Source organism: Nomia melanderi, chromosome 8 (genome assembly GCF_051020985.1).
Source record: "Nomia melanderi isolate GNS246 chromosome 8, iyNomMela1, whole genome shotgun sequence".
NCBI lineage: Eukaryota > Metazoa > Arthropoda > Insecta > Hymenoptera > Halictidae > Nomia > Nomia melanderi.
This window is the reverse complement of record NC_135006.1, coordinates 18,222,146-18,243,301: the sequence shown is the minus strand read 5'-3', so window position 1 is coordinate 18,243,301 and position 21,156 is coordinate 18,222,146. Positions and strand designations below refer to the sequence as shown.

At 43.8% G+C, this 21,156-nt stretch overlaps 1 protein-coding gene across 1 annotated transcript; it reads left to right on the top strand.

Moving 5' to 3' along the window:
- The first annotated feature begins 20 nt into the window (after nt 1–20).
- Nucleotides 21–20,229, top strand: FBXO11 (F-box protein 11). The gene is made up of 8 exons (XM_076370244.1): nt 21–172; nt 1,271–1,612; nt 1,699–2,487; nt 2,848–3,700; nt 3,876–4,096; nt 4,177–4,395; nt 4,599–4,806; nt 5,183–20,229. Exons 1-8 carry the CDS (start codon nt 76–78, stop codon nt 5,310–5,312), a joined length of 2,859 nt encoding a protein of 952 aa, XP_076226359.1. The 5' UTR covers nt 21–75; the 3' UTR covers nt 5,313–20,229.
- The last annotated feature ends 927 nt before the right edge of the window (nt 20,230–21,156 follow it).

Genomic DNA, 21,156 nt, shown 5'->3' with positions numbered 1-21,156 from the left:
GAAGTGTCGCCATTGTTTAGTGTTTAGTTGTTTCACCCGTTTCTCGCATAATTTTCGTCGGGAAGCACGTTAAAAATGCCAAGCGCCTCGTTCACATCGTCGCGCAGCTACGTGCGGAGATCCCGGAGAAAAGGCGCGAACAGGATCCCTCTGCCTTCGAGAACCACCTCGGGTAAGAGAGCCCTGCATCCAGACCCTCGGTTCACTGCTCACCTGTCGTCTCTCGGCTCTTTTCTGTTCCCTTCACCTACTTCGATATTACCCGAGTTTAACCCCGTTCCGAGGATTCTCGCCGATTCCCCTGGTCAACCGACATCCTTCCCTTCCGTTACTCGTGTTTTTCGTTTACCATTCCGGACATCGCAAAGAGAGAGCAAGACAGAGGCGACAGTTAAACCTTACGCTACCCACGTCTCTTCTCTCGCATGATTTTCTCGCGGTTTCGGCTGCCCGAAAAAATACGCGACTCCCGATGACGTTTCCCCACGGTCGCACACCGTGTCCGCCGCACCAGCCCTTCTTTCTTTCGGGGACATCGATCACCGTATCGCGTACACTTCGCGATTGTCAATTTTTACCGTGGAATGTCGGCTCAAAGTCTACACTCCTCACTCCACCTCCCCCATCTTTTTTTTTTCGTTTCCTCCTTCTTTTTTTTCGATGCAATTCCGATTTATTAAACACGTCCAGCTGCGGGACCGCGATGACGGATCCCCTCGCGTGATTCGGAAAAATGATCGGCCCGTGATCTCAGGGGCACGATGCACCTTCCAATCTGATATTGCACCAGCTTACAGACTTTTCTGTTCAATCGGTATAACGGTCTACTTTCCCAAATCACTTTCTGTTCATTGGAAATTGCAACTGGGACTGCCACTGTTCCTTTGAAAATTCACTTATGCAGCTTCTCCTTTGGAAATATGGTCTGATCATTGGCTGTGCACACAGATTCAATGGATGGATACGAACATGCCCCAATTTCCTTATTAGCATCCCTTCTACCGTCTTTGTCTTTCGTTTATTCCTTTATTTCCTTTAAATGTCAATTCTAAAATTCAAAGTTCATAGGTTGTCGCCGCTCGACAGAGATGCTTCGTGCGTTCGTTGTGTGTTTGATTTTCTGTTGATAGTTGTCTGTCCGACAGTCGACCAAGATACGCAGTCACTCTGGTCAGAATTTGTAGTACCGTTCGAAACTTTAAAGGCTATTGACACGTGCAAACCCCAAATAATATTTTACAAGTCGATTGAAATTATTTTGACCTTTCAGCCGAGCCATGCGATTTGCCATGTTCAGCGTCAAATCAGATACCTCCTGGTGGTGGTGTTGGTGGTGGAGGAGGAGGAGGAGGAGGTGGAGGTGGGGGTGGAAGCGGTGGAAGAGGATCTTCCCCCAGTGTTTCTGGCGTTGCAGCACCATCACCTTCCCCGTCGCATTCACATTCTTCCCCATACGACTTAAGACGTAAAAGTCCACCTCATCTGGATCCAGCTCCCGGTACCAGTTCAGCCTTACCCCCTTCTGGTGGTAGCAGTATCGGAGCAACTCTAGGTTCTTCCTCCTTACCAGCCAGAAAAAGACCCAGGCGGACATGTTCATTATCCACAGATGGTACGTTTACTTTGAATCGAACGTCGTTAGCGCGCGTTGTTCGCCCACAACTCTCTTAAATGCCTGTGAATTATTTCTCTTTTTAGGTACAAACACAAACACTGCAGCGCATTACCTTCAGTACGAGTTACCGGACGAAGTGCTGCTTACTATATTTAATTATCTAATGGAACAAGATCTGTGTAGAGTTTCTCAAGTTTGCAAACGTTTTCAAGCAATCGCGAATGATACTGAATTATGGAAGTCCCTGTACCAACAAGTCTACGAATACGACTTGCTACTATTTAATCCTGCACCATGTAAATTCGAGTTTGTATCTCCGGACGAATCAGATTACCCGAATCCGTGGAAGGAGAGCTTTAGACAATTATACAGAGGAGTACACGTCAGGCCAGGATTTCAGGATCTGAAGTTCCAAGGACGGAATTTGCCATACTTTAATACTGTTCAGGGAGCGTTAGATTACGTAGACGAATATAGAAGCAATAGCGGTTCCTCGTCGAACAATAGCACAAGCACAACCGGTCAAGGGAACTGCTGCGGGAGCAATTCCCAATCGGCGGAGGAGGCACCTCAACATTTAGTTTTCATACACGCTGGTATCTACAGGGGCGAATTTCTCGTGATAGACAGCGATGTTGCATTAATAGGAGCGGCACCCGGAAACGTGGCGGAGTCTGTTATATTGGAGCGAGAAAGTGAATCTACAGTTATGTTTGTAGAAGGAGCGAAACGAGCTTACGCCGGCTATCTCACGTTAAAGTTTACCCCAGATGTTACTAGTACAGTGCCGCACCATAAACATTACTGTTTAGAAGTCGGCGAGAACTGCAGTCCCACCGTGGATCATTGCATTATTAGGAGTTCAAGTGTCGGTAAGTCACTGTCAGGCAACGTTCAAATTAACAACAGTACCCGAGGAATCCCAGTCTAACGCACTCTCTCGACACATATTTGCTTCCTATTACGAATTTTCGGAAGATCTCTCTCGAAAGTAAACGAGAGCGAAGGTAACGAATTTCTTAAGACGATCGGTAACTTTTCAACACACGATCCGTGTTCTCGTAGCTTTCTAATTCTTTACTCCACGAGTTTCCTAACGTCTCTTTCGAACACTGCAAAACTATTTTCCTGGTAACTTTCAATTGCAAATACATAATATATATATATATATATATATATATATACATACATACATACATGAAAGTCACACAGAACATTTGCATTTTCGACAGTCGGAGCAGCTGTTTGTGTGTCGGGCGTAGGAGCGAATCCCGTGGTGAAAAATTGTGACATATCGGATTGCGAGAACGTCGGACTCTATGTCACCGACTACGCGCAAGGGACTTACGAGGACAATGAGATCTCCAGAAACGCGTTGGCCGGGATTTGGGTGAAAAATTACGCGAACCCCATCATGCGGAGGAATCACATTCACCACGGAAGGGACGTCAGTATATTCACGTTCGACAACGGTCTCGGGTACTTCGAGGCGAACGACATTCATAATAATCGACTGGCGGGTTTCGAGGTGAAAGCTGGTGCTAATCCGACGGTGGTGCATTGCGAGATCCACCACGGCCAGACGGGCGGGATTTACGTGCACGAGAACGGTTTAGGTCAATTTATCGACAACAAGATCCATTCGAATAATTTCGCCGGCGTTTGGATCACCTCCAACTCGAACCCGACGATCCGCAGAAACGAAATCTACAACGGCCACCAAGGGGGCGTATACATATTCGGCGAGGGACGAGGTCTGATAGAGCATAATAATATTTACGGCAACGCTTTAGCCGGCATCCAAATCAGAACGAACTCGGACCCCATCGTCCGACACAACAAGATACATCACGGACAGCACGGCGGCATATACGTGCACGAGAAAGGACAAGGCTTAATCGAGGAGAACGAGGTCTATGCCAATACTTTGGCAGGTGTCTGGATAACCACCGGGTCCACGCCGGTACTTAGAAGGAATCGTATTCATAGCGGGAAACAGGTCGGAGTTTATTTTTATGACAACGGACACGGTAAACTAGAGGACAATGATATTTTCAATCATTTGTATTCGGGAGTACAAATAAGGTAAGGTGTATTTATAGCTAACGCCTAAAGGAGATCACTCGATGGTTAGGTTTAGAAATTAGTTGTTAATTTTCTGAAATGATGAAACTATGTGTTGTTCCACTAGACATCGAGTCGTCTAACTTTAGGAGAGATGCATTCAGTGCTCGATGGTTCACGCTAACTTTCTGTCCAGGACTGGAAGCAATCCAGTGATACGTGGGAATAAGATATGGGGCGGACAGAACGGCGGTGTTCTTGTGTATAATAGCGGATTCGGTTTACTCGAACAAAATGAGATTTTTGATAACGCGATGGCAGGAGTTTGGATTAAAACTGATAGCAACCCTACGTTAAAAAGGAACAAAATATTCGACGGACGGGACGGTGGTATTTGTATATTTAATGGTGGTAAAGGTGAGTGTCTCTCCTCCTATTCCGAATCGTTGATTTTTTTCAAACGTGCCAATTGTGTTCTTGTTTGTACGCTGCGGCAGGTGTGCTTGAAGAAAATGATATATTTCGTAACGCGCAAGCAGGAGTGCTTATTTCTACGCAGTCTCATCCTGTATTGAGGAGAAATCGGATCTTCGATGGACTGGCAGCCGGCGTTGAAATAACAAACAACGCGACCGCTACACTAGAACTTAATCAAATTTTCAATAATAGATTCGGTGGTCTTTGCTTGGCGAGCGGAGTGCAACCGACGACTAGAGGTTCGTGCATCTCTTCTCTGTGTTATTAATTGAAACATTAACCTTAAGGCTTCGTTTCCTGTTACGCGCTCGCGGCGCCATAAAAAAAAAAAAAGTGAAAGTATCGTGCTTCAAAAGCGACGAGCGATTAAGAGGAAATGAATATTCATGGAAATAGCGAGGGAAATCAATTTCTATCGGTGTGTTTTTCTTTCTCGTTTCAGGCAATAAGATATTTAATAATCAAGACGCAGTTGAGAAAGCAGTCGGTAACGGCCAATGTTTATACAAAATTTCGTCGTATACTTCCTTCCCCATGCATGATTTCTACCGCTGTCAGACGTGCAACACGACAGACCGTAATGCAATTTGTGTGAATTGTATAAAAACTTGTCATGCCGGTCACGATGTGGAGTTCATCAGACATGATCGGTGAGTGTTAACGAGAATTACGTTTCATTTTCGATCGGAATTCAACTTGTAATCTACACTAGCGTAACGCGACGGCCAAGTCAATGCGTCGGAACGCTTAGGCAACCGACTGAAAGACTATGACCGAAACGTGGCAGATCTCCACGTTCGATTAGCTAAGTAGTTGGTAGTAAGTTTACAAAGTGGTTTGTTTAAAGATTTCGCTTTCTTATTCCAGTCTGATAAAAGGTGAAAATTGATGAGACTTTTAGCGATGTAAAAGTAATTAGGAGGATCGTTGAAGAACAAACAATTAGAATCGTTGACGCCTAAAATTCGGTCGCACAAAATTCGGTTGGGTTTACAGGACGGTTTCTAATTAATCGATTTCTTTCAGATTCTTTTGTGATTGTGGTGCTGGGACATTAAATAATCAGTGTCAACTTCAAGGTGAACCTACACAGGACACAGACACGTTATACGATAGTGCAGCACCGATGGAGTCACACACACTTATGGTCAACTAGGAACTAACGTAAACTAAATAAAACAATCAAACGACACTGAAAGAGCCTGTAAGTCCAACACATTACAAACATGGAGTAATATGTTGCTGAGTTCTTTATTATGAATACTTGTTCCTTCGCGTCCCCGTTGTGATTGTTATTATTATTATTTTTTTTTTAAAGCTATAGTTATTGTTAACATATTCCAATTAACTGCAATGTCATTACCATTGTCTTCGTCGTAATCGTCATTATTATCATCGTTATCATTATTATTATCATCATCGTTATTTCTATTATCACTTTGACCATCCGTTTCATCGTCTCATCGTCATCGTCGCGGTGGTCAAAAATTCGTCATTTCACGTCAGTTTGCATGTACACGTGGATCACCGTCATCGAGAGATATATATTATATTTTTTTATTAGTAACTTTATCTCAACGTATACGTTAACGAAATTCGCTACTGAAGTTCGTGCTTACACAGATACTGAGAGAGAGAGAGAGAGAGAGAGAGAGTGTGTGCGCGTGTGTTTGTGTGCGTGCGTGTGTGAGAGAGAGAAAGAGAGAGAGAGTGTGTGAGAGTGAAAATTCATAAACGGAGATCCGGTCTTGTCCAATGTAAACGCAAGTATTATCAGAAAGAAGGAATATCGTAGTACAATGATTTTCCTTGATCGAAACTAGATATATATATATACATATAAATATATATATATATATATATATTTCTTTTTCTTCCCGTTTGAGAGCGGTTTCGTGAGGCCAGGACAATCCGATTCTTTCCCGCAAATTACGTAATAAAGAACTCCGCAACGAAACTTAACTGTCGACGTTCGAAAAACAAGTGACAAAAATTGCCACTGGACTCTTCCCCCGTAAAACGAAAACTAATCTAACAATTGTAACGTCAAATTTATTTAAAACGCGAAGCAGAAGAAATTATAAACGAGAGAAAGAAAAACGAGACGAGTACGCGTTCAATCGTTGAATAGACTGGAATTTCTAACCTGCGAGGTCCGACTTCTAAGTTCGCACTTTAAGAAAAGGAAAAAAAAAAGAGAGAGAGAGAGAGAGAGAGAGAGAGAATAGAAAGAAAAAGGAAAAGGGAAAAAACGGAAAACGCAAGTGCAGTGAGTCTGTGTAGGATAAAGGAAGGAACGAGAACGCAAAGGGAACCGGGAGGAATAAGAACAAAAACGAACACATGTGTATACGTTTGGTAAAGAGGAGACACGGTGACGGTCGTGGCGTTTTAATACGAACAAAAGTAACAAAACAAACAAACAAACAAACAAACAATTTAACTGTCTTTAAAAAGAGAAAAAAGCGAAGAATTTAAAGGGACACTCGTGCAATGCGACGGCATTGATTTAAAACGCAAACGAAAAAAACTAAAAATATCAATTAAAACGACAAAAAAATGGCGAAACAAAAATACACACACACACACATACACGTACGACGTGCGCAGCCGCGTTCGCGTGGACACACACACACACACACACACAAGTAAGAGATAACGTTTAAGCTCACGATATAAACACACAGTGTCGCGAATGTAAATTGTGTATATCGTAATTAAATAAACGCGATTAAGCGGATAATTAAATGAACCCCGGCGCATCGGCACCTGAGTGTGTTAGGATATAACGTTGCGGACTAAAGTTTTGCTCGTTCGCGGTCGAACGGGGCTCGTTCTAAATGAAACAAAAAAGTAGAGAAAAAGACTAAGCCAGTGTGTAATCGAAGCGAACGGGAGAATCGATCACGGGGAAACGAGTGCGTATTGTGTATTTACGAAACGACGGAGTTTGCAGGCCGCCGAACACCGCCCGGCACCGACAGTCCAACGGACAGTTTGAACACGGACGAATGGAAGGCTAGCGACGACTTCGTTCGAACGGACACACACACACACACACACACACACGAGAGAAAAGCTGCGGCGACGAGACACGCTGGCGAGAGAGAAACGACGAGGAAAACGGGGTTGGCCAGACGCGCGCGACGAGAAGACGCACACACACCACCCAACGATGGACGACATGCCGAAACTGATGTCTAAAAAATGTGATACTGTACGATTCACAGCTGGAAAAAAATAATCAAAATGGAACAGAAACGTCTATGCAATTCTAACGATTCATTCTAACTGTATCTCGTGTACTTCTGTTTCTTATATCTTCTTTTCTTTTTTTTTTCTATTTTTCTCTTTTCTGTTGTTTCGTTTCCATACTATTGTATCGTCGTAAGTGTACCTCCGTGGAACCACGCGTTCACGTGTACAGTTCTTCGATCGTACTGTTCCGCGCAAATTGTGAATAGTGATGGCTCCGATCGCCGTAGGGAAGTGCACGTTCCGAAAGACAGAGTAGAGGAATGGATAAACGGAGAGGGATGTCCGAGGCGAGACGAGCGTCTCCGAGGAGAATCCGCGCTGTTCGGAGCGTACGGTTCGTGTGTATACCAGTGAGAAATGCGAGTATATTCGAAAAGGAAGCGAACGGAGGGGAGCGGGAGGAGCACCGGTCGAAGGAGAGGAACGCGGAACGATAACACGCAGCGCTGTCCGGAGAAACGGTTTTCCAAAGGAGAGGAGGAGGAGGAGGCGGTATCGTGGGAACGGAAGTAATCTCGGATTTTTCACGGAAATGCGAACAGAAAAGTAATCGTTCTTTTTGTTTTTAATAATTATGTTAGCGGTAATGTCTAATCGTATTGTTGTAATCGTGTATCGGCGAGAACCGACGGAGAGAGGGGGAAAAGTGGGGAACAGGCGATCAAAAGGAAAGAAAGAGACAAACGAGGAACCGCCTATTGCCTATTAGCGGTAGAACCTTAGACGCGGAACGAGAAACGCGAGCGATGTGCGTTCATAGGTCGAAGTGGATCGATGTAGATCGCAGATCGTCCTAAGAAACCGCGGCGAGGAGCCGAATGAAAGCGGAAGTCGATCTCTCTTGCGATTCATCTTGTACAGTAGAACCCCGAAAGCGCGATTCAAAAATTGAAGAGGTATCTTTTAATTAATACAAGCGAAGAAAGAAGTTTCGCAACTGATAATGGGCAAGAAATATTTAGTTTATTTTTTGAACGAATGGTAACATTTAGGTTTGTGAAATTTCGTTGAAAATTTCCAAAAATGAAGAATCGGTCGCGTTACACTGGGTTCTACCGTGCACACACACACACTTCCGTTGCGCATCATTGTTTCCGCCTCTTCTCTGTTTTCGTCTCCGTTGATTCTCTCTTCTCGTTTTCACTTCTTCTCTTTTCCTTTTGTTCTCCCCTCGCTTCTCGACGGACGGGGCGAGCCGTGAGAATTGCCTTTGAACTGTCGCGATTTACCGACCTAAGGTCCGTAGTATTATCACACACCGCAGTGTCATATTATACAATATAGTGTAACTATATACAATGTTTAACACGTTATATGCGCACTGAGAGTGAACGAGAACACAGAGAGTACATTGTCAAAGGCATTTTTCATGTCGGATCAGAGGGAAACGATCTTTCTCGCATCGGCCGAGCGAAACGTACACACGTGCATTGTTATACGTGTTTCGCCAAGGAACTCCGCTGCTTTCATTCGTCCTTTGTAATTTTTTTCTTTCGAACTTGGAGCAGAGAAACTACAGAAAAGTAAATATTCCTAGGGAACGAACACCGAAGGAAACTCGAAAAAAAGCGGATCGAAAGATTATACGAAACCTTCCCGGAAGTGGGGCAAACGAAACCGGAAGATCCTTCTTTCGCGTGCTCTCTACACACGTTGTAATTATAATTAGCAAAAATTTGTCATTCGTCGATCGTTTTTTCCCCTTCTGTATCTTTCTTCTTCTTCTTCTTCTTCTTCTTCTTCTTCTTCTTCTTCTTTTTTTCATACTTTCTCGAGTATTATTTACGAACTGTTAAATAATGTTTATTGTAACAACGGATAATGAAATTATAAGATAGACAATTGCGACAAACGACCTCTTTATTTTACGTGCTTCTCGATAAGTATTTCTTTTCGACGCCCACTCCTAGAAGCTGAAAGGAGGAAAGAACGATTTTTCTGTGATTTCTGTCCTCTCGCGGTTTCGTGTGAAGCGTGTTGAGTAATTCGTATTTGGTATTCGGCGGGCGTCGTTGTCGCGCTGCAGCCGCGAACCGAAGCGTCAACGTTGCGAAATTTCTCACCGATCGAACGGAGCGAATGTCAATCGATTCTGCGTGTAAATTAGCATTTAATTCGATTTCGCCTATTTGCGTCGTCCTCTTCGTCGCGTCGATTAAGAATCTCGCACGGCTGTACACTAGAGACTTCCAAACAGCGTACACTAACGTTCGAGCTACCGAGCGGATCGTTTCGACTAATCTCAAACCGTTCCGTTTCACGATTACCGAAATTCCGAAAGCCGTTAGGAGCAGCTGCGAATTTCGAGCAACTTGTTTTGGTATTTCCAATGAGAAACTAAGACATCCCGACTGCTTGGTAGTTCTAGTTCTACGAGATAAGGGGAACCGTGACGTTTAAGGTTCGGCTGCGGTGCGACGGCGGTGCGCGCCGTTTCAACTTGTTGAATATGTTTAGATGTAAGGGTCGAATCGGCAATAGAAGTTTGTTGTGTTTTGTTTGAACTCCTGTAGCCCCCGTGTAAAAGGGAAAGGTCGACCGGCACACTCTCCGGATAGAGATTAGGTTTCCAATTCATTTGAGAATGAAAGAAAACGAATACCGGTGTGTTACCTTTTTTTTTGCTTCTCGAGAACACGACTCGAATCGATGATTCGCGTGCACGCTTGAACAGTGGAGGCGTTTGGCTCCTGGAGAATCTTACGATTCTCGTTTACGAAGGGAACCTGTTCGAAGAATTATTGCCACGATCCGCGATCACGAATTAATATTTCTATCGAAGTTTCGCGTAGCGGAAATAATAAGGAGAGACACAGGGTCCCTCGGTTTCTACTTAACACTAGAACTACCGGACGAGGCAATTGTATTTTCCAATTATCGAGATTCCACTGTTATCGTAATTATTCAGGTTGTAATTGTAATTGTTGTTATAATTACCGGGATTGCGATTATAATTATCATTGTAATTGTTGCGATTATAATTATGATTATCGTGATCGTTGCGATTATAATTGTAATTATCATTGTAAGCAAGATTCTAATAGAAACAGTTATGAAGCAACTTACGTCGATACTTGTAACATAAATTTTCGAATTTTCGAATGTTTTCGACAGGAATTTGAATCAAGCTACACCGACTCGGTAGTTCTAGTGTTAATTAGGTTGCAACTCCTTTTCTTTCAACTGTATCTCGAGTTTGTCCTTCCCTTTGCCTTTTCTTTCTTTTTCTTCTAACGCGAACGTCTCGATTTCCGTCGAGCTACTCGACGATTAGTGTTTAGTATTTTATTTATCGTCTTTGCCGCGCCGTTGTCCCCTCGTCGTCTTCGCTGCCAATCCTCCTATCGGTGTTGTCCTTGTTCGTTCGTTTCCTTTCCCATTTCTTCCCCTATTTTCTTGTTTCTTTCCGCCCTCGCCGACCCTCATTCGTTTCATTCCATTCGCGACTCAAAAGAAGCGTGTCCCGCGCCGACTCACCTTTCTTTTCCGTCGTCAGCAACGAACTTGCCATTTTTAATTACGCTAGTTGCCATAGTTCTCCTCGGTTTTTGTTCTTGCGGTGGAGCTATACATAGAGATATTAGATAGGCGTTACTGATTAGAGAGAACGGTCCTTTCGAGACAACAGGAGAGACAAATAAGCGAAACAAAAATCGAACATGCATACACTCCCACACACACACACACACACATACACACACATCACACGAGCTACGTGCAAACGAAAGGAAGGAAAGAGAAAGAGAAAAAAGCAAAAAAAAACGACGGTAGCGGAACACGTCAGGTGCCCGCGAAAACTAATACCACAACGTATTTTGTAAATATTAATTTGCCCATTACATATATATATATATACATATATGTGTATATATATATACATACATACATACATACATATATATATATGTATATACATAAATATATATATACATATATATAAAAAAAAACACATTGATTATACTATTATTAAGGAAAAAAAATATATATATTATTACAAATTGTAAATTTTATTTTTTATTTTTTTCGTATCCTTGTTAACGGCAATCGCACGGCGACGGGGGCCGCCTCCGTTTTTTCCGCGTTCCGCTGTGTTCGAGGTTCGGTTTCGATCGTTCGTTCCGGTCCCGGAAATTGTCTCGCGGGTCGTATCGGTACGGCGCGCAAAGGTCGGGGGGGGGGTCAGATCGATCGGCGTGCGCCGACGCGGCGATCGCTGGTAACCTTTCAATCGTCGAGAGGGTTGTTCTCGCGTCTCGATGCATAGGGGCGTCCGCTCGACGCGCACGATGTACAGTTCTTTTTTTTTTTCTTCCTCCTTTTTCCCCTCGCGCCTCGTTCGCGGGGAGAACACGGAGAGATCCGACTCGATTGTAAATACGAGGCAGCTAACGGGCTCTAAGAGGTGGCCGCAGCTTCCTTTCGACACGGAGGAACGATCCGCGTACGCCATGGCCTTAAAACGTACACCTAAACGTTCTTTCTCTAGTATATCACGCACCGATATATCCGCCGACGGGCTCATTAGCGTCCGCAATTATCTCGAACGGCCGGAAGTGAATGTTGGCATTGAACGTACCGGCGCTTTATGTGTACATTAGTATTATTATTAGAAATATATTATATTATATTATATTATATTATATTACATTATATTATATTATATTATATTATATTATATTATATTATTATATTATATTATACAATTATAATTATATTAAAATTGATAATAATATATTAATTTATTATTATTAAACATTATTATTATTATTATTAATGCAGATTACGATACGATACGGTCGTTAATATTAATAATAATATAGTGACTACCATAGCTGGTGAAATAATCCGGTCACGAAGCGTAAAGGCACACAAGTTTTCTCGGCGTAAACACGAAATGGGACAACGAGAAATCGTTCAGATTGGAACTTGGAAACCAGGCACGGTACGTTCGGTGTTATGGCCGCGGTATATAGTAGGATTGTACACAGCAGTGTTTATGAGGGGATAATCCACTCGCTGATAAAGTTCAAATAACCGAACACATGAGACGGTGTCGTTCGAATAATTGCGGACGGTGGTGTTACGTGCGAACGCGTGCGACGTCCCTCGAAGCTCTCCACCCGCGAATCGACGATTCGCCGATCGAAAGACCCGCGGACACGCTCTCGCCGGGCGTTGAAGTCACCGAGGACGAGACCACGCGAAATCGTTTCTCTCGTACGCGACCGTTCACGCGGAGAACTCGTTTCCGGTGGGAATATTCGCATCTTCGTCTTGTAGCCCTGGAACTGCTTCCGGTTCTCTTGCTTCGCGATCAGTGGTACCTCGAACGTTAACCCTTTGAACTCCGTAGGCTCCAATATTGCACCAGCTATATCAAATATTTTAACGAATCAAAGAAAGTACAAAATTATTCGATTTTCCACACATCCAAATTTCGTACTAAGGAATGTTACAGCATTTTTCATTTTCAATAGATACAAATTAGTTGCAGTTGCTGATCAATTACAAAACCGTCTGGAGTGCTAAGGGTTAAATACACGTGATTTGAGAAATAGTTTGATTGAAATAGATAGAATCGAGAAAGATCTTTTGTTCGAATTTTTATTATGTCCATGTCTGTTGTAATTGTCTTTTAACACTGCAACCGAATGAAACACTTTTTGGATTTATTTGCAGAAGCTATAGCGTGTTTGAAATTTCTGTCGTTTGTTTGAGGTGTTTCTGAATCAGCTTTCGTTTCGTAGAAAAATACGCGCGACTTTTCACTTGTGTCAATAAAAATACTTAACACTAGAATTATATTTAACTTATCGAGATTTCGACTGACCGATGTTTTAGTTCGTCTATTAGTACACTGATTCGTCCACGAATTCCCGAGAAGAGCAGTCGTTCATTTTCGTTAATTGAAATTATTACGATTCTAGTGTTGATACACATATCACGCGCAAGGACGATGCTTTCTGACAATGGACGACCGTAGATCTTCGAGCGACAGCGTGCACGCGTCCCACTATCGATAGTTCTCACGAAGTAAAACGAGGCGAACCTTCCGAGCAGCTCAAGTAGTCGCACGTTTTCGATTGAATACGCAGCTGCAGTTGTTGCATTCACCTTCCGGTTAAAACGCGCCATTTTCCTCGGTTAACGAACGCGGAGGATCAACTTGCCTCGGTTCAGGAATTCCACCGAGGAATGCTGAACACTCGAACACTTTCCGAATTCCGAACGCATCCGACGATCGCATGGATTTACTATTAATTCGTTGATAATATACTGTAGGCGCATTGCATCCCGTGGAAGATTAACACTTTGACTGCCATTTCGAATTCATCACCTCTAATTAACCCATTTTGTCCTACAGGCAATCTTTTCGTTAACAATTACAAAGATAGTTTCAGCTCGAAAACATCGAATAAACTTCTGTTCGCAAATATCGCTTGAACGCTAATATTACAATCTTAAAATACTGCTTCAATATTCAAACGTTTCGTTAATAAGTATAAATTTAACCGTTTGCACTCGATCGGGTGACACTTCAAATGTGACGTTAACATCTCCAAGCACGCGAGAGAAATCATAAATACTATTATTAATTATCCAGGATATTACAGTGACGGCGTCGTTAAGGTCGATATTAAAGAAATAATGAACGACGTTTCAAACCGGCGAAATGGGTTAACGTGGAAACTCCGAATCGAGAAAGGTCACCGAAGCGCGGCGTTCGAAGTGTTAAGACGGCCGTTGAGTTGCGATCTCGCCGATGGGAAACATAAACGCAGCCTTACACTGTATTTTCGTATAGTACAAGAGGACGCGGCGGAGCTGCTTAGTCCGCGGGCTGAGCGTCTAATCCGATAAGCTGCCGTTTTTGTATCTGGGGTCTAGCGCCGCTGCGCTGGAAAGTCGTGAGAACCTTGGGTCCGATCGTCGAGCGAGATTGTTGTTACACGGCGGATCTACGATAGGAAAAATCCTAAAAAAGGATCTGTAACTATAACTCGTTCAACGGATTTCATGAAAAATTGTATTTCACGGAGACGGGAAAAATATTCATCTAATAAATCTAAATAACGAGAAACGAACTGTTTGCCAAGTGAGAAACGCAACGAACCGATTTCGTAGCAAGGGAATGAAGTTCAAGAGCGAAAGTTTTAGACATTTCTAACGTGAGAGCGTTTCGATACTCGATACGTTGGACGTCGCAGAATTTCACGGAGCAGAACGCGAATGTTGATTTATTTCTCGATTATTTTAAACGCCAGCAATTTCATTGTATTTCATCTGATTCCAGCGCATTCGAGTCCGTTCGATATCTGAAACGATCGGATTCCGCGTTAACGAGTAGAACAAACGACAGAAGTAAAGAGCGCGTATATCGGAGCTCTCGCTAGCAACGTGAATTCCCTAGGCGCGCAGCGGCAGGCCGCTCGACGCAAAGATGGAGAGAGCATTGTTCAAAGTGCTTCCGTGCCGAACGAAGACGAAGTCTGTTCTCCTCGATCCGTACACGTCGCGTTCGCCGCTCGTCAGTGATATAGTGTCTTAGCGGGCGACGCGACGGTGTCGTCGAGAGCGAATAATTAATCGATTAATTAATCGCCGAGCGAGCCGCGCAGACGAAAGGATTACGCGTAGAGTGAGAGAGAGAGAGAGAGAGAGAGAGAGAGAGAGAGGAGACGAAACCTATGGAAACAAAGAGAGAGTGTGAGGGAAATAGGTGAAAAGGCTATACGCGACAGAGAAAACTATTGGGTTGATGGAAAAGTTTCGACGTTTTTTTTCTAAGAAATATACAGAACAGTTCTGAACTGTTCGCCGGGTAAACGAAAACTAAGTAAACATGAACAAAGAAGTGTCCTTTATACACGTCATAATAGTTTAAAGACAGATGTTGTTTGTTCCGAGGGAAAAGATTCTTTTGTTGACCATAAAGTACAAAGAAACGTGAGGATTTTTGCATCAACTCGATACAAATATATATATATATATATATATATACATATACATATATATACAGAGAGAAACGAGAGAGTGAGAGAGAGAATGAGAATGTTCGAGAGAGAAAGAGAGAAAGGACATCCCTATTTTTCACGAGGCCGTACGATCGTGGAAACGTGTACAATAAGCTACCTTGTAAATACGCGGTTGAAGTAATCTTATTCCGAGCACTATAAAGCCCCGTACACACGTTGGAACATGTAACGCGGCGTGCCAGCGATGGGCTCGAGTTCCCTTTCGCCCGCGGAAGTTTACAATGACGAATATTTATTTTGTATAAATATGTAATTACAATGTTACTCGTTCTATTGCTTGTAACGTTACGACGTCGTCGTCGCTTATTCTAATCTTACTCGTAACGTAAGCGATTATTTGTACGTTGCTTATATCATACGAATGTATATAAATATTATAAGTAATATTTATATATCGATATGCTCGTAATGTAAGTGATACTATTATTTATACGTGTTACTCGCGATGGAAGTGACAAATTTCTTTGACATTTCGTTTGGAACTACACCGTTAGTTTAATGTTTAAATATTCGATAGGTTCTGGGGATGTTTCAACGTATGTGTAGGGCGGTTAGATTCCCGCTGGCGCGAGCGAGAGACACATACTTTTCTAAAGCGGACGGGACACCGTCTTCAGGGCAATCGAACCCTTTGCCCTGCGATGACCCGTCGCGTTTCGTCTATCGTTTAACGAATACAATTATATTTGTCACAACGAACTAATCGTTTAAATACCATCGAGCATTGCTTTTAATTCGTACGGTCGATCGATCGATTCATTCGTTCATTCGGATCCATAGTTTCGGTAAATTTCTCAGCTATTAACAGTTCTTCCGCTAAATCGTCAACGACACTTCCGACGTGTGTATCGAAGCCGCGGGGCAAGGGGTTAACGCGTTCCCTTGGCGAGCTCGGTCTTCCCCACGCTTCTGAAAGGAACATTTACTCGTCCGAAGTTTCTCGATTCCGCGATGATCCGAATCACACCGTAATTCTAGCCCGCAAGCTCCTCGAACCACCCCTTAAAGATCCGAGGTCTCGAAAGTTTTTCACCGTAGATTCGAAACGATAACACGGTTACCGTAGCCATCCCGATCGCGAGTCGCGTGCGACTCGGTCCCACAGCCAATCACCGATCGAAGGAGCGGGATCTCGAGTCCCGACGCGCGAACAGGAAACGGGAAAAGACGTACGAAAAGTATCGTTACCCTCGCCGGATGCGGGCGAGACGAATGGCCTATAGGTAGAGAAACGTTGCGTCTTTCTTACACTTCTCCGTTCTTTTGTCGCTCCTCATTTTTATAGGCGAAACCGACTGTATAGACTCTGTTAGATTGTTAGCCGGAACTCGAGGAGAAACTTGGGAAAAACGAATGAAAGAGAGCGAGAGAGTGAGAAAGAATGAGAGAGAGAGAGAGAGTAATATCGAAAACTAGCACCTCGAAAAACAGAATGTTTTCTTCCGGTGGGTTTTCACGTTCGGCCGGCAGCAACTGTATCATTCAGATGTACAATAGAAACCTAGCCCGTAAGCCAACCGCAAGGAGCCGACACGACGATCGAGCCGATCGACGTTCCATCCAAGGCGACGCAGCCAACTTTATTTTTACAGAAGCGTACCGTTATCCACTTGTAGTAGCCACTTTTGCGAAACCGAGGCCGGAAATCGTTGGTCGCCCGTGACCACGGCGGACCAGGCGTTCGACGTTCCACGGGGACTCGCTGGACACGTTCGCCACCACAGATTCTAAACCGAACCGAGACCGGTATATTTTCAAACGGACAAAACTACTATTTTCTGCGTGGAACGGAAACTCGGGGTACCGTTGCACGAGAGTCGGCACCTTGGTCTGATCATCGGTTTCGATCTTTCGTTACTCTCGATGCTACTGTGCTAGTCGACAGGATTACGTAACCGATCGACACCGTAAACGAGCACAGCAACCCGTCTTGCGCGTGTGCCGTCCCGAGTGCCAACTCTCGCGCAACGAGAGTTGCCCTTCGACAGCCATGTCCTTTGCTCGACGTCGCTGTGGTTCTCGAATGCTGTACTGTATATGTTTCTTAACCAGTTAACTGTTTGACGAGTATACACGTCGTGAATCTTGATACTAATTCTTTCAATGGATTCTCTATTTTTTCATATAAACATGTAATTCTTCTTTGTTTCGCTTTGATCTTTCATTTTTCGATTTTATTTCGCGCAGAGGTTTTTCCAACTAATTCCACAGTTAACTGGTTAATGCTAGAGCTACCGAGCGTTTACGATCGATATGAGATCCTTAGGTTCGTCGAATGTGCGTTGGAATCGAGTAATATTCTGAAGCTGACACTTTGAAGGTTGATAAGACATTTTCAAGTCAGGTCGAATGTTCGTGTTGACACTTTGACTGCCACGTCACCATTATATTTTACAGAAACGTGGACATTAATTTCTTCCATGACGTATCGAACGAACAGAATTTTCTTGGATATATGAGATATAAGATAGTGGATTAAGAAGAATCTTGATTTCTTAGTTTCGATGAATGTTTACGTGGCAAAGTGTTGATAGGAGTATGTGCAATGAACAGTACAGTTTGGGAACCACTGCGACAGCGCTCAGAAGGGAATATTTTCGTTTCGAATACCGAACACACGGTGAACGTGGCCAGAGACGGTTCCACTCGCGAAGCTCGATGGGACGGTTAAGCGTTTCATCCGTCCCCCGTTCGCCAACTCGATTCGTCTCTTGGCGTCAGCTTCTCGACCCAACGACCTAACGTCATTATCAGCGCGATCATTAGACCGCGAATTCTTATGGAATTACGGGAATTCGAGCGTGCGACGTTCATGCACGCGGCGCGAAAACATATGGAAAATATCCGAAGTACAATGATTTACAATAATTTATATAGTTTTGTTCTTTGATTTGTATATTATTCGTGTTTGCATAAAAATCTGCGGTCTCATAATTATTGTGAATATTTTCTTTCAAGACGATCGTCGCCATCGAAAGGCGAAGATTCCGAATTCGTTGACTGGTTTACGAGCGTATCGGTTTCCTCCGATGATCCGTCGCAGCTCTCGTCGAACCGACGCAAGGGGCGGATGACGGTTGATCGTTTCGCGTGATAATTCGTTCGCGGGAGAGATTGTACCGTCGAGGACCGAGGTAGACGTAGTTTGTACAGCTTCCGCGAGGAGTCCGATCAAAACCGTCTCGTTCTACTAGCTCGCGAAAGTAAATTGACTGTGTCACCTTGCGCACGCCTGTACCATAATGAAACGCACGAATTACCATGTGTCATACAAGTATATATGTATACATATATATATATATATATATATAAACGTTTCGCTATTTAATATTCGTTATATATATTATAACACTATAATATGTATATACTGAATATAAATACAAGAAATCTCTATATATATATACATAAACATATATTGTATATATACGATATATACAAGCTCTCGAACACGCATTATAAATAACGATAACGATAATAATAATTAAGTACCTTACACGTGTAAGCAGTATCCAAGAATCCGAGAAAAGGAAAAAAAAAGCTAGTTGCACCAAGTGCCATAGTCCATAGGTCACGGTACGTTTTAAAGCATAAGTGGGCGGGGACGCGTAGCCGTTCCGCGAGACGGCGGGACGAGAGGGGAGGCGAAGAAGCGAGCGGAAAGAAAAAGGAGAAAAACGAGAAAAACGAGAAAAAAAGAAGTCGCGTTTAGGAAAAAAAGGAAAAAAAGGAGAGAGAGAGAGAGAGAGAGAGAGAGAGAGAGAGAGAGAGAGAGGCGGGAGGGAAAAGCGAGACGAGGAGAATTGGGGTCGAACGCGCGTGGTTCGACGGTGACGGCTGAGTCGCGTTCTCGTCGCTCATTGTTCACGTGGAACGCACACGCGACCGAGACAGACAGAGTGTGTGTATGCGCGTGTGTGTGTGTGTGCATGTATGCGTGAGAAGGAGCGCGAAGCGGGAAAAAACGAATCGAATAACGAAGGAAAACGCGAAGGCGGCGGCGAGAGGGAAAGAAAGGCACGGTTCGCGTGGTTACGCGCGGTACCCGAGATTTCCGGTGGGCCCCGGTTTCGCCCATCTCGAACAACGGTTTTTAGAACTTACAGACACCAATATGACAATATGACTGTATGAAATTCATTTCCGGTCCTGTTGCTCGGTTATAAACTACCCCCACCGCAGGCAACCCTGTAATCAACCCCACACGCGGACAAAGAGAGAAAGAAAGTATATATATACGTATACAGTGAACAAGAGAGAGAGAGAGAGATTGCGCGTCTGAGTGTGTGTGCATAAGAGAGAGGGGTGCAGATAAAGATTCCAGCCTCCGGACATCCGTTGATTGTACATTTTCGCCGTTGTTTATTTTTCAACACGTTAGTGATGCGATTAGACGTGGTCCCGACTCGCGAGAGAGGTCCGTGCATTTTTTTCGTTTACCTTCTGGTGTGAGAGATAACGAGGGATGCTGAAGGGATGAAACTTGAGAGAAAGAACGAGAGAAAGAGAGAGAGAGAGAGAGAGAGAGAGAGAGAGAGAGAGAGAGAGAGAGAGGGAGGGGTGACAAAACGATTTTGGGACACCCTGCCGAGGATGGATCGAAATGCGGTGTGGTGAGTGTGACCTTTGCGAGACATTATCAATTACCTTAAACGAGAAAAAGTAAGGCAAACAGGAAAAAAAATTAATTAAATAAATAAATAAATAAATAAATAAATACTGTAGTAACATCGCAATTGTATGTTGTAAACATTACTATTTCAAATATACTGTCATTATTAACAGGAGAGAGTTTGTCACTTTAGCCACCTACGAGCGTTACCCGGCGGGCGGAGGAGGATTTTCTACGGGGTGTTCTTGAAATAGCGTTTTTAAGAGCGCGGGCCGACGCCACGGTGAATAGGGGTCGTGTACACGTGAGTCTGGACATTTCCTGGCCCCTCCGCTCCCCCGACCCCTGCTCGCTCGGTATACAAGCGCGCTCATTGTTCACGAAGATTGATGTGACACCTTTTTCATCTTTAGGGCGAGCGGAACACGGCCCCGGAGCCTACCTATCGCGGGAACACTCTGTACATCGCGCGCCGGATGAAAATTATCGACTAGAATCGCTTTGCTAGTTTTCAGGGTAGGCGAAGTTCACTGGCGTGGCTCCAGGACGATTCTCCTGGAGCTGCTGCCGCTCGCGACGCCGTTCGCCGGACGACGCTCGGTTTAGCTTCCTTCGCGAGAGCTGTTCGAACGGAGCTAACTCGCACAAGTATTTGCGTGGCCCATTACGGAAGTGGAACAGATCAATTGACGCGGCTCGGGCTAGTGCTGTTTCACCCTTTGCAGGAAGAATATTTTTCGCTAGGATGCTCGATGCTTCGGTGAATGTAGGAATGCATCGAATAAAGTACGTTTGTTTTCTCTCGATGCTTGAGTATTTAGTATCGAAGTGCTAGTTGAACAACTGAGCCTTTCGAGACTCGTTTGGAAGGGTTGCGAACCGATAGTTTCGAATAACAGGTCAGTGTTCTCTTTCGTAGTATTTAGAGGATCAAGGTATCGAGTAGCTAGCTTCGTTAAGAAAAAAATCTTTCTTCCTATTGCATATTACTTATAAGCACATAAATACCACTAAAACGAAATTTGGAGCTTTTTCGACCATAAACTAAGGAACTAGGAAGCTGTGGCAATTGCCAGCAGCACCCCTCGGAGGTGAAT